Raw genomic sequence first — 15178 nt, forward strand, 5'->3', positions numbered from 1 at the left:
CGTTTGGGACAGGGAACGGGTGTGGATGTCTGTGTGAGAATGGCAGTTGATGGATGGTGTTGCTGGGGATTTAAGGTAAGGGAATTTGTGTGGGGATGAGACTGAGTCGGGATGAATGTGGATGACGATGTTATGTTTTGTTGTCCTCTGATCAAGTCTGATGCTCTAACAAGCATTTCAGAAGCTAGTTATCGCTCACGTTCTGCTCTGTAAGGAAATAAGAGTCAAGTTAGAAATAAATGATAATCTGACAAAACACATAACAACTTAATAATTTATTCAGCTTGAAAATATAACGCAATGCGAGGGAACAAATGCAAATAAATAAATAGGAGAAAAATATCGCGACAGAACGCTATTGAAACCTCAAATCAGTGTACTTAAAGTACCCCACCCCCTCTTTTGGACAGCTAGTGCGCCAGTATTGCGTTCTCTTTTGAATCTTATCGTCCTTCAACCGAAAAAAAAACACATACAATTATGTAAAAATTAAATTTTTCGGTGAATATCCTCAAAAGTAGGCTATTACATTCCTAACACGTTCTTTGATAATTACAGAAAATATAAGCTCGATTTAACAACATAATTAAGCACCTATTAAATATATTAGGCTAGTATTATGTATTATTGTAAAATAATAATAATATATTGTCCTCGAATGCATAGACATAATAAATGTATTATGTCTATGCTCGAATGTGTTCGAATATTTCACCAGTATCAGCACTGGGAATTCGGATTTCAGTGAATCATCGTTTGTATCTTATACGCTGTAACGCTAGTCTGTCTTTGCTCAACTTGAGAAATTGAACCAATATTTTGACTGATAAGTCCAAAAACATACAGGAAAGAAACAAGTTGCTGACACCGATCATCTGCTTGACAAATAATTTATTCCATACACTGACATGGATTTAAGGTATTATTATCCAATTTTTTTGCCTTCAAACACATTAAAATGCACGTGTAGCCTAAATTAGATAACGTTAAATCAAAATTGTCAACATCATGCCACCCACAAAAAACAGCCTATAGGCTATGGTGGGGACAACTCATAACATTTGGTTCCATTCGAGCACTGATAATTACTATAATTCATCAATATTAGATTATGCAATCACTGGCATAAGCGTAAGTTAAGCCTAATCATTGGTCGCAAAATGCACTGAAACCGGGAGATTAGTTTTTTTTCTCTTAACTTTGAAATTGTAGCGCTCACGTTTATGTCAGCCTCTTAAAGTTTAATAATCACAATAGGCTGTATCGTAACTGTTTATTTTGTCCACACTTTTAAGAATTGAAATGGTCATTTTTGTTACAGCCTACCTGTATTTAACCTTATCACCATTTGATAATGAACAAGACATTCAAGAAACCGTTATGTACAGGCAGAATTTACAGACAATAATAAAAAATAAAAAAAAAACATTACATAATTGTTTTCTTAAAAATTGGCACCTTAACAGGTTATACAAGACCACCTCGTTATTTCTGCTGCAGAAATTAGTTATGGTAACGAGAATGAGCTTGCCTTGTAGCCAAGACCCTGCAAACAATGATAAAGTCTGCTTTTATACATTAAAACGTCGTAAATACATGATCAACTTAATACATATTAAGATATAGGCTAAATAAATAAATAACTAACTGCAACTTACGGAAATCGACCGCTCTGCATTATACCGCTTAAATGAGGCGCGCAGCTCTGTTCAAATTTGGCGGGCTGCCCTGAGATATGCGTACAACCAGGGCCGGATTAACCATTAGGGCAACTTGGCACTTGCCCAGGGGCCCACGACAGCTAAGGGGGCCCTGGGCACCAGGGGCGGAGTGGCAACTGGCAATCGGGAGAGTCGGGAGTTTCCCTGGTGGGCCGGTAGTGTTTCGAGGCCGCGAGGGCCGGTCTGATAAAAAGTATTCATTGCAAGTTCGCCATGCGCACTTGTGGCCCAAGCGAGGGGAAGAAAACAAATATTTTAGATAACGGAGCGTATATTTGCACTGAGTGCTTGTCTTTTTAGCAAAAAGACGCCCATCACGGAATAGCTACAGTGGCGTGAAGTGCTAGAAAGCAGTTTTTGATGCGCTCGACCCGAGTTCGAATTTGCCTTTTGCCGAACTCCTCTTCTCCCTTTTCCCAACACATATGAGATGTAAAATGTATAACCTTACCTAACACAAAGGTCTCTAGCGTTATATTTTGCCAACGAACTAAAATTGAAACCATGATATGGCTTTGTACCTTTATAAAACAGCACAAGACTTTAAGAATAGGCATCCTGTTTGTGCTGCGTGATTTAAAGAAAAGTGCGCTCTTTGCTCACGCGATCAGCATGGTCATCTTTTGTTTTCTCCTAAATAAAAGCTCAATGGTTTATTTCTTGCAAGTGAAGAAATTAGGACAAAAGTATTTTAATTTTCCTGTATTATAGTTTAATGTAGACTAAAATATAGGCAACTTTTGAAATATTCATTTTCATTTATATACATTTATAGGCTATATGGATTTTACGTCATAGGAATAATTATATAAATCATTATTACATTATTATAATAATTGTTTGGCATCCTAAAACACTATTGATAATGTAATGTAGACAGTGACTCTCATAACTAAAAAGATGTTTGAGCCCTCTTTATTTTCCTGGTACAAATCAATGCTTTTTCTTTGTTCAACGAGCAGTTCATGGGTTGAAGCTCTTAATTTTGATCTCTCAAAGAGCACGAGATTGATGCATTTAACCTTAAAATGTACAACATTTTCTTGCGGGGGAGCATGCCCCCGAACCCCCCTAGAGGCACAGAGGTCCACCCAACATAGTTTTACAAATTCCTATGGGAAAGAACGACAATTTATGAACTTTACTCCAGCATAGTACAACAAGATTCCTTTTAAGTCAGTAAAACTGTAAATGCCATATTAAAATTTACTTGGACAAAATATACATTTGGCCTGCCTATAAGGGGGGGCCTACAAGACATTGTGCCCAGGGGCCTCTGAACTCTTAATCCGGCCCTGCGTACAACGCTTGCCTTCCCAAGGTTCCTGCAATTTTCAGTCTTCTAATTGGTCAATTACCCGCCCATGAACCCCCCCCCCCCCAAAGAAAAACCCCGCCCATTTTAATTAGTTATAGAAAACCTATTTTATAAATGATTCTGACACATTCACGATTATTTGATTTTATTTTATTGAAGATATAGCTACATATGTTTTAGTTGATGATACCAGACATTACAAACAGTGACAGGTATCGTTTTTTTGTTTTGTTTTGAGCAGTGGAAACAAAATTAACAATGTTATTCTCTGACTATCATCACCACTGAAAAGGGGTTGCTTCTGTATATGGCTCTTAAGCAGCATGGGAATAAAACAGTAATCATACATCTGTTTCTATATTATTTACACCACAAAGTAATTACAGTTAGGCCTACTTGCTGTTAATAATACATCAAGCAATTAAACAAAATCAATCCAATGTGCAAGCAGAGGCAACTCTCACAGCTTCCTTGTAAACCTCCATGCCAAATGTGTTACTATGCATGAAAGGGTCAATACTGTCCTGTAATTTGGCCACAACCACCTCCCTAAGTAAGGAAGGGGGTTCTGGAACAGAAACTGTTGATTCTTCATCAATCTCGGTGACGACCGGTCCATCCCAGTCAATGCTCAACTGATCAGATTCCAACTGAAATAACGGAGGGAAAAAAATTACAAGGATTTTATGAAAAAATATAAAATTATTTATTTATTTTTTAAATAAAGAAATACCCAGCTATCAAGGCTTACTCCACCTGATCACACAATGTTTCTGCACTTGAAATTTGTCCTGAAATCCAAAGTTGCTGAGTAGATTTGTTGCCTTGTGAAGAAAGAGGGTGTCGGTCCCATGTGCTTCCGAAAATATTAAGGTGTGCATTTATCCTAGGAATCATGACAAATTGTAGACATAAGATGTGCAGGTCATTGTTGGGATCTAGAAAGCCAGAGTCCTCAAGATGATGGAAGGCTGCATAATAGTTGCTGAGAACCGAGCACCACAAGTCACGCCATAATCGCTCAATTCGTTGATTGTGCACACTTCTGCCTGTGATCATGCTCCTTTTTTCTGCCAAGTAAAAAGGAAGAAATAAAGGTGCAATGTTGGTTGTGTTAGTAATGTAGAAAAAACAACAACATAATGAATATCCACATCATATAATATCCACAAAAGCGTCTGCTATATGATTATGTACATTACTAGACATAAAAGGCAATGTGAAAGCTTACTATCTGTGCACCCGTTTATTTTTTGTCCACCGCAGTAACGCGTGTTATTTGTGTGAATTAATCTAAATCATCTGATTAATTCATGAAATAAAAAATAATAAGACTAGGTTACCTCATCTGCCCTTTTTGTACGTAAATGTAAAAGCATAGGCTACTCCAACAGGCCAGTTGTAATATTTTTTTATATTGTAAATTAAAATGGAATAGTGACTGTAATATTGGATAGACTCAACCTTCATGTGATAGGCTATGCATTAAGCTATTTTAATGAAATGGAAACAAGCAGTCCAGTACTCTAAAACCAGCCATGTGACTTCCCACACTAGAGAAAAAACAAGATAACAAATGTGCTCTGAGATTAGTGAGGCATCCACTCCACATTTTAATGGTATAATAAGATAAAATAATAAATTTTATGAATATAAGATTGAAGTACACAATTCACATAACATTGTAATATTTTACAAAACTCAATCAATATTTATTAGTACTCCCACTGGTAGGCTAGATTCAAGTTCAAGTTGATGTTATTTATGCAGCACATTTTATAACAGCCACTGACTGACCTGTGCTTTACAGAACTATAAAATAAAAAAAATTAAAAGGGAATACAGTAATACCTGCATAACAGCACAGCACAGATAAGTGCAGCAAAGCTAAGAGCAGCCTTAAACAGGAGTAGCAAAAACATTATCGAACCTAAAATATAAAATAAGAAAACAGAAATCGCTTGATCTCACAAGATTCACAAGTGAGGGTTGTGTAAACAAGACACACAGATTTTTCTTCTGTCTCGTACTTCCAGCAAGAAAACTTCCATGTCCTCTACTCTTTGAAAAATGAATAGGAAGGGAGCCCAAATTTCTTCTTGTTAACTACGATAGCTCGGTCATACTTGAGGTTTCAGCCGTCATTTATATGTGGAAATAAATCTGATATGAATTGGGTGGGCATTTTGGACCTGCCGTGTAAGCAGACAGTCGTACGTACATTATTAAAATTGTGTCTTTTTATAACAGTTTGCGGTACAGATATATCTATAACAAATGAAACTCTTGTTGACTAACACAGTATTTATTTTGTTCATTTGTGTTAAATAAAAATCGAGCTGGCGCTGAAATATGTTGCTTTTGAAATCATGCTGAGTGCTCGTAGTCGATGCTGCTGCACGAAAGTTAACCTGCGCCTGCGCGGCCCCGCCCACTAAATCCAGTGAGGTGAAGCTGGAGCTCCAGCGAGGGGAAGAGCTAGAGCTCCAGCTCCTCCCATTTGGCTCTGCATCGAGTACCACTTGGTTTCCCCTGACTGTTCCGGGAAAAGATTCAAAGCTTCGAGAGTGTCGAGAACAGCACCAGCTAGTGCTTATTTAAAATAAAGCAGCCAGAAGCCTGTGTAAGAAGCTCTGTCATATGAAACAACCACAACACACTCCATAGTTTCAATGTTTGGCTATATGTACAAATAAAAGCCTTAAATGTTTGTGTTTGATTTGTCCATTAAATAAATTCCTTTACCCATTAAAGTGTGACAAAATATAAAATGAGCTTACATGATTCAATAAGACCTAATGTAGGCTTATCTCTCTTTACACACACACACACACACACACACACACACACACACACACACACACACACACACACACACACACACACACACACACACACACACACACACACACACACACACACACACACACACACACACACACACACACACACACACACACACACACACACACACACACACACACACACAGACACACACACACAGTGCATAGTGAATAAGGACATTGTGTGATAGGATCATCTGTTATTAAATGTGCTTATGACACTTGGCAGTGATAGTGCTTATGTTACTGTAGGAATGACAGAAAGATGATAAAGTTTTAAATGATTTTTATTAAGAAATAAAAGCTGGTTCACACTGTTGAGTCTATTTCTTCTCTTAGACAGTACTTCCCCAGCCTTAGAGAACACTCTTTCACATGGTACAGAGGAGGCCGGGGTACAAAGAAACTGTAATGCCAATGTATATAGATGGGGGTAGACATGTTTCTGCATTCTCCAGTATTCAGTGGATCTTCAGCTCTTTTTGTGCTGGTCTACAGCACTGTCCAACAGAAGACAAAGGTGTCCACCTTAGAAGTGTGATGAGAAAAAAAAATGATTAGGAGTGACTGTACATGTACATTGACTGAATATAAGACACATCAACGGTCAACAATTATAATGACAATAAAATAAGTACAATTTTAAATAATAAATAAATAATTATTTTTTCTTCTTCTTTTTTAGAAATGCATATATACTTTGGAACCTACAAGCTCAAAATATTCCCAGATAGGGGAAGTCTTCCTTTTTTGGCTGTTGCCATTGCTCTAAATACAAACCCTTCACCAAACAGTGAGAGTGAGGAGTTGTCGTCATTGTACAGAGCCCCTCCCCTCTCCGCTATGTTGGCAGGATTACCGTGGCAAAACAATGAAAACATGATTGTTTATGTGTGTTGTTAACTCGGTAGTAGAGGAGATTCTCGCAATTCCGCACTGTTTTACCATGCCTGGACGTCACTGCTGCGTTAAAAACTGCTCCAGTACCTCACACGATACATACGGAAAACATAGGAACAATGGAATACAGTTTTTTAGGTTACCGAAATGGACACAGCATCAGGGAAAGCAAGTCTCTGACCTGACGAGACGCTGGATTGCTTGGTTGGCTGATGCCTTTGATAAGATTGTCTGCTGTGCCTTAACAAACATGTGCAAAAGTGTTGTTTGAGTGCCTTGTTCATTACTTTTTTATTTCTTTGAAATAAATGCTTGAAACAACTTGATATGGCTGAACAATATTTATTGAGAACTGAATATATATTTTTTGGACAACATAAGTAATAATAATAATAGGCCTACTGTTATTAGTGAAAAAGAACAAATATCTTGATGCTACTTCTCCAAATACCGCTGTTTTGCGCTTGGTGTGAGCTTGTTCCTGTAAGGTCCCTTTTCTTTCGCCTTATCTTTTTGCATTGCTTTACTTTCTTCCTTTTTCCCCCTCATATTCGTAGATCCGTCTCTGTCCCGCCAAAATAATAAATGCACGAAAATTAAAGAGCTCTGGAATGTTTAGTAGCGCCTCTGTGAAGTTATGAAGGCGTTGCCCCTGGCAACCGATAGCATCTCCTACCATCATGGCCGACAGGCTCAGACCCCGCTCAAATCGGTACGTGACCCCTCTCCTCTAAGCCCACCCTAACCCCAAATAACAATAACAATACCTAAAAAACACCAAAAGATTTTACAAAAACATAAAGACACAACAACAACAAAAAAAGAATTCGTTTTGGTTATTTAAATGTAACTTTCAAAGTACAGCACTCACCTCACAAACCCATCAACCAGACTGAGCCAACAAGGACTCGTTAAGATAGATCTGTGGTTCGAGCCTTCTGACACCCAAAGCAAAACGCGCACGTGATTGGACAGAAAGTGAGGCTTCATTTGTCATCGATCACGTGACTCTGGGAAACCAATACACACCCCGATACGGGGCTTCAATAGAAATTGTGTCGCATGTGTGAAACGCACATCGAAGCTTCAGTGTCATACGTAACATCACTAAAACAGCCTGAATCAAGAAGAAAGCTGTGGATTTCTGCAATTAGGCGTCTAGAACCCAGCGGAAAACAATGGGAGCCAGCGGACCACCATCGTAATATTCGTAATTATGACTTACTTATAGGCATCTAAAGATTTGTATGCCTTCATCGACTCTCTGGTAAACATAGATGGCGTGTCAATGAGATACAGGTAGATGTCGCCGAATGTCAAATCTGGCCATGGGCTTTTGCTCCAATTCTCACTCAGGTGATATGGATCAGGCAGAGAACATGAACCCTGGTTATATAAAAGCTTAACCTTATATCTCCTTTTAGCTTCTTCGGACAAAGAATTAGCATATGCTGACAAAACACAGGTAGACTGCTGCGACATGTTTTGGTTCTTTCTGTCAACCAGTTCGCGCCCACGCCCATATCGTAACGTCACATTTGACACAGGCGAACATCGCTATATGTTTGAGCTGGAATCAGATGAGGAATCAGAAGAAAATTAACCATCACCACAACAGCTAAGAATGGATCAGCCCGTATCCACATGGAAAGTGTGAAACTATTTTGGATTAATATGTCATTTGTAACCCGAGACACTTGAAAACGGGTTATTGTTGCGTAATCATCCTATAATTTGCTAACAGTTGAACATTATTTGTCTGAGTGGGTCGGTCAGTTTGACATCCTACATCTTTTAATACGGGGCCTGAACATGACGGACTCTGAAAACAATATGCAAGTAAAACACTGTGATTATTCATAATGAATGAAACTGCAATTAACGTTTTAAAAAGTAGTTTTAAGATGAAATACATTACTTACATTGTGCGACATCATTGTTGGGCCTAGAATAGTCGGCACGGGCTGATCTTTGAGCAAAAGTTTTCTGGTAAAGCCAGCATCATACTGCTATTTGTTCTCAAAACAGTCATCCTTGAAATGTAGAGAAGACAGTTTAAATTAACACTGCCGTGACTGGGACGTCCGCAAAAAATAAACTGCAACCATTTTTCCCTGATGTCTGGATCTTTCGGCAGCATATTCAAACATGTGTTTGTCCACAGCCAGGAACAGCACATCTGAGTGGCGTCACAATCTTCTTGTAAACAGAGTAAAAGACCCACTCGCTGCACGTCGACTGGACACCTGTGGGCGCAACAACGATGCGATGATGCGAAATGATGCGTAGTTGTCTTGAGTTTGAGGCGGCCATATGCAAACGACTGGTACGTCACTTTGGACCGTGACGTCACTTCATACCATGGATTCACAACGAGCTGTATTTAGAGCTTGATTAAATAAATTGTTCGTTTATAATGGGGAGGACGTCTTAAGCTATGAAACTTGCAGGAAGTTTTAATGGTACAAAGATCTCTTATATACCAAAAGATCAAGGGAAATTTGATTTCTCACGTCATGACCCCTTTAAATGAACACTCATCTTCTGTAAAGAGTAACCGTAAAGAACACCTGAAACTGTATCATTTAAACCGAGATGTGGAATGTGGAAAAATTTTGAGCACCTTGAATGTGTGAGTGTATGTATGTTTGCAAGTGTGAGTGAGAGAGAAAGAGAGAGAGAGTGAGAGAAAGTGAGAGAGTGTGTGTGTGTGTGTGTGTGTGCGTGTGTGTGTGTGTGTGTGTGTGTGTGTGTGTGTGTGTGTGTGTGTGTGTGTGTGTGTGTGTGTGTGTGTGTGTGTGTGTGTGTGTGTGTGTGTGTGTGTGTGTGTGTGTGTGTGTGTGTGTGTGTGTGTGAGGGATAAGGCCTATAATATTCTTGGTTTGGTACCAGATTATGTCATCCCTTAGAGGCTAAAAAAATAAATAAACGATTGAGTCCAGCACGGCTCATGGTTTTAACCAGAGCGCCACTGTAGACATCAGTATCCTGTATGATGCCAGGATAAATATCTCCATCATACTTCACAGCACACCACTGACCAATGAGTCCCTCGTTCAAGTCCACAATGTGCCGCAGACCTATTTGAGGTGTGTCAAGAATGGATGTGATGTACTGGTTGAGGGGGGAGCTTCGTCCCAGTGCTGGAACATTACTGTTTCTGGATTGAAACATTTGCAGTCATGAGGTGCAGAGCAAAAGCAACTGAGGATTCTCCATGACATTTGGCTTGAGCTAGCAGAGATTATCTGAAAGGAGAAAAAAACTAGTAAGGTATGAACTTAGTAACTACAATTATTTGTTTGGAGACGACTGTCAACTATTACCCGATGAATCTTCATTGTGCCACGGATTGTTTGTAGCTGGGACGGCACATGAATGTCCATAGACTCAATGTCTTCTGGCTCAACATAGAAGAGCTCTGTGGCAGACTTTTACTGTTGAAGCTCCTCAAAGAGCACCCAAGCATTTGGTAGGTCCTCCCCTCTAGCTATGATGTCATCAGCTCTTCTTTTCACTGCTGCTCCTATCCCATCAGCAGGGCCTTTTCCGTGGGTAGCCTCCAGAAAGTTCCAAGTCAGTTTCTTCCAGCCCATCGGATATGGAATGTTGGTGAAGAAGTAAAAATTATTTTTTGAGTGGTATTGGGTGGTCGGCCCATCACTGACCACATGCAGCACTGAAGCAGTGGGGTATTGATCCTTCAGGAAAGTGAGGACTTTTGATGGATGTGCCCAAATAGCACAGGGGTCATGACGAAAAGAGAGGCTGATTGATCAGACAGAAATGACACTGTTTTTGGTGTAGGCCACACCCGTGTGTAGTGAGGCCTGTTTATGTGAATCTCCAAAATGTACTGCCTGGATTTCACTGCTGTACTTGCAGAGAAAAATTCTCTGCAAAGTCAATATGCAGGACAACCTCATCTTTGCTCAGATTTTCTTTCAAAGCACGAAGAGCAGCATACTGGTGTCTGATGTTGTAGACATGCTTCCCCAATTTTTCTTTTAGTCCCATGGAAAAGTCTTCAAGCAAAGTATGCATAGTACCCATAATCTTCTCTTTAACTGTCAAATGGACTGTGATTTTTTTCTTCACTACCATCTTTCTTTTTCTTCAGTCTCTCCTCAGCTTTTCCCTTCCATTCATACCAAAATGTTTGGGTCCCAGGATCAAAGGTTGAGATTTCCAATTTTTTAGTTTCACAATCGGCACATTCCCTGGTATATTTTGGCGAACAACACAGGGATACAATCAAATCTTCAATGTTGCTGATTTTAATGACTTTATGATAAAGCAGCTTGTTTGCCATACTCTGCAGGTTGTCATTGGTCTTGCAGAGGCATGTGTCTCTATCCTTAACTGTGGGCTTTCAATCCAAAATGGACGTCTCTTACAGAACTCACTGTTAGAAATCCTGATGTCAGGATACTCCTTCCTAAACTTCTTATGGAGGTTTTCCAGGGGCTCATTCAGGAATCGTTTTTTTGTCTTTTTCTTGGTCACAGTGTCCATTTTTCCAGTTGATGCTCTGCTATTCTCATCTCTTTCTAAGAACTGTTTGATTTTTTTCTTCTGTGGCTGGGCTAATGCTGTTCTTTTGTTTCTTCCGTGTATAAGTAAGAGCTGTTGTCCTTTTTTCATTACTTCTCATTCTTCTCTGTAAAAGCCAAATTCCCTTTCAGCTATTTTCAGTAGTTGATACTTCTTAAGGACTTTTCCTGACATTATTTTGGAAATTATGTTTTTGTCTCTGTCTGATTGAAGATTTTTATATCTGTCTCTCAGTTCAGCGATCACGCGTTGTGAAAAACTAAAGTTCTTCGTTGAGGGCTAGGTGCTATTACCATTTGCCGTTTGGATTTTTTATTTGGAGAGTCAGCCTGCCTCTTTTTTTCATCAGTCTATCATACCACTGGCAGTATTTCTGTGCCTTTCGCAAAGCTTTCTCAAGCTTGGCGTTACTCTCATAGAGTGCTTCATACACTTTTTGATGTTTTTTGCTACCCTTTTCCTTCCCCTCTGTTTTTGGGATTGAGATTGGGCAGAAGGTGGTGTTGGGGGCAGGTCAACATCCCATTCTGGCTGCAAGGTAACATCAGGAGAGTGTGGTGGTGTGGTGGTGGAAAGTTCTGAATCGTGAGGCTTTTTTAAATGTATTATTTATAAATTTCTTTCAAGAAAGTCTATTTCTTTGATTGATTCTCCATTGTCTCCATTGTTTGCGGTGCTCCCGCTTTGACAAATCTGCAATTGCTTATACTACTCCTTTTTCTCTTTTCCTCAGGTATCTCTCCCTGTCCCTTTTGAGTCTCTCTTCTTATTTTATAGGGTCAGCTTTTATTTTGTCCCTATAGGCCTGAGACCTTTCTTTTATTGTCTTAGATGGGATCTAAATGAAATCAATTAATATAAAAGTAGTTTAGAAATAAAAATAATAGCATAATATAAATATAAATATAAAAAAGTATTGTATATTATAATATAAAAAGTATTACACAAATCTACTCTTGCAATACATATCAATTGTACTTTGTAACCATAAAATATCATTTCCACCACATGCTGTCATTTTCACCACAGAGGGCAGTGTGGTGGAAATGACTGGTGGAAATGACATTTCTGTAGTTTTTTGTGAAAAAATGGAAGATAGCTTCACTGATTAGCTTTTAATTAATACTTAGCATTTCATGTCTGCAAAATACTCTTATTAAACGTACATTTTTAAACTTTTTATAAACACCCTTGAAGGTACAGCATGTTTGGAAATGACATAAATATATTAACTGATCAAGCAATATTTACCTTGATTTTTCTTCTTTTGTTCTTGATGAAAATTGAAATTGCCTCCATGTCCAACATGTGATCTGATGTCACTAAACATTTCCATAGAAACCACCTAAACAATCTTTCACACAAACCTTTTAAAGGGACATTACAGTGTTGTGGTGGAAATGACACGAATAATGTGCGACAGCTATATTTTGTATAAAAGTAATATTGATAGTGGTCTCACATTAAATACTTTAATGTATTTAAATTATTTTACTAGTGCTTAATTTAGGTATATTAATAGTTGCCAGATAAGTCACATTTTTAAACTGTATTTTCATTGTTGAAGTTAAAAAGTCTGGGTGTGCAACAAGGAGAAAACAGTGATTTTGACCCCTACAAGGAGGTTGAAAAGTATGAAAAAATCCTAATAGAAAGGTAGTAAAAAGTTTTTAAGGTGGTTTTATTGTTAGTTTGACAAAGAAAGAGGAATTTTTCCAAAATTATATGTATTTTTAAAATATGACCAAAGTACATAAAAGTGCCCATTGTCTAAGAATCACCAATATGTGATATTAACAATAGGCTATATTAACACAATATATTATTTTATATATTTTTCAGTATATTTACACTATTGTATTGGTCATAAATATATGGAAATGTATTTTCGTTCTGTAAGGGACATAAAAGGTTCTAGGTCTACATAAGTTGTTTCAATATCAACGGTGGTATATTATGATCATTTATTGATGTGTAAAGTGTATGCTACTGCAAAATTTCAATTCACCAAAAATTCTAGAAATTCTAAACAGAAATCACAATAGTCTAAAGTAGCCCTGTCCAAGCCAAATATCGCGTATTTGATCCCTGATAAACAAGTTACTCTATGGATAGAGTAGGCTATAGGCCTGCATGTAATTTTTCTCTGAAATGGAACAGCCTCGGTGCTGCTGACCAAAAAACCCCGCCTCCAGACTGAAGCCCTCTGAATGCCACTGATGAGACTTTCAGTACAGCGAACTGAGCGAAGGCAGAGAAGACGAGGATGATGCAGTGGCTCAATTCATTATTTTTCATTTGGATTCACTGTCAGATGTGCAGAACAGAGTTTGAGCTGACTTTACTCCACACTAATGATGTCCACGCACGAGTGGAGGAGACCAACAGAGACTCGGGCAAATGCAGTAAAGCGCCTTGTTTCGCTGGAGTTGCACGGAGATTTACGAAAATCAAAGAAGTTCGTACCAAGGAGAAAAATGTTCTGCTGCTGGACGCGGGGGATCAGTTTCAAGGGACCGTCTGGTTTAACTTTTACAAAGGCGCAGAAGCGGCGTATTTCATGAATAAACTCGGATACGATGCGATGGTAAGTATAATTATGCCCAAATTAATTATCGGGTTCACGAAAACGTAGGGTAATGGTAGGTTTGTAATTTAGGCTAATTAAAAACGCCTGGACGGAGCGTAAGACAACAACGCTTGATGCTTTTTGAAAGTTAAAATATTTTTACATTGTCCTGTGTGTGTCCTTGTGCATGGAGCAACAATTTAAAAAGTATGCAATTGAGGATGCCATAAAAAAATGCAAGGCTGCATACAGCTAATTAATCAAAAAATACAGTAAAAACTGAAATATTGTAAAATATTTTTTAAAATAATTGCTCTATTTTAATGCATATAAACATGTAATTCATTCTTGTGCTGACAAATCTGAATTTTCAGCATCATTAGTGGAGAGTGGGGATGGTTGCACTCCAATCAGGAATGAGCTAGAGAGAGATAATATTAATGTTACACATGCTCAGTTAACCCCTCTTCCTTCCTAGTAAAATGCATTCACTTGCATTCCTTCTGCAAAAAAACGATTTCAAGTTAAAAAAGTATTTTTTTTACATACTGTCTAAACGGTTTTCGTAAAGCATTGTGAAGTCACATAATTTGTGTTTTCAGTATGCCACAAGAAAAGAAATGCAGAATAGGGGTGTTCCTCAGTTCTATTGTTAAAAGCAAACATAGTGAAGCATAAAGGCTGGACACTGAGGTCTGAGACAAAATACTTTGCCATTTGCCATATAACCTTGCACAATATATAATAATATATTCCAACATGCACTTAATGGGTTAGTTCACCCAAAAATGAAATTTCTGTCATTAATTACTCAACCTGTTAATTAATTACGACTGTCACCTTTGCTTTTGGACTGAACTGACTGAACTGAGCTGGACGATGACATCAACTGTTTTATCCAGAGCATATATATATATATATATATATATATATATATATATATATATATATATATATATATATATATATATATATATAATCATGAAAAATACCTTAATTTGTGTTCCGAAGATGAACAAAGGTCTTACGGGTTTGGAACGACATGAGGGTGAGCAAGTAATGACAGAAAATTAGTTTATGGGTGAACTAACCCTTTAATCACACAGTTATGTAAGCTTTTACAGAAGTTCTTAGAAGAATTATTATATTTCAGTTTGTCAAGCTTCAGGTCCAATGAAGGTTAGATTTACAAAATAAATTTGATATTTAATAAACAGAAGTATAGCTTCCAAACTGTATGGGACAGAATGTATCAAACATAAAACAAACAATA

At 38.0% G+C, this 15178-nt stretch overlaps 1 protein-coding gene across 1 annotated transcript in view; it reads left to right on the top strand.

Annotated features, from left to right (window-relative positions):
* The first annotated feature begins 13520 nt into the window (after positions 1-13520).
* nt5e (5'-nucleotidase, ecto (CD73)) overlaps positions 13521-15178 on the top strand; it is a 70026-nt gene continuing 68368 nt past the window's right edge. Inside the window, exon 1 of the mRNA XM_077219656.1 lies at positions 13521-13923. Within this exon, the coding sequence (XP_077075771.1) occupies positions 13603-13923 (321 nt within the window). The 5' untranslated portion in view covers positions 13521-13602. The remainder of the gene's footprint in view (positions 13924-15178) is intronic.

This window comes from Siphateles boraxobius, unplaced genomic scaffold, assembly GCF_051911475.1.
Source record: "Siphateles boraxobius isolate OS27281-9 unplaced genomic scaffold, OSU_SipBor_1 8, whole genome shotgun sequence".
In the NCBI taxonomy this organism is placed as follows: domain Eukaryota; kingdom Metazoa; phylum Chordata; class Actinopteri; order Cypriniformes; family Leuciscidae; genus Siphateles; species Siphateles boraxobius.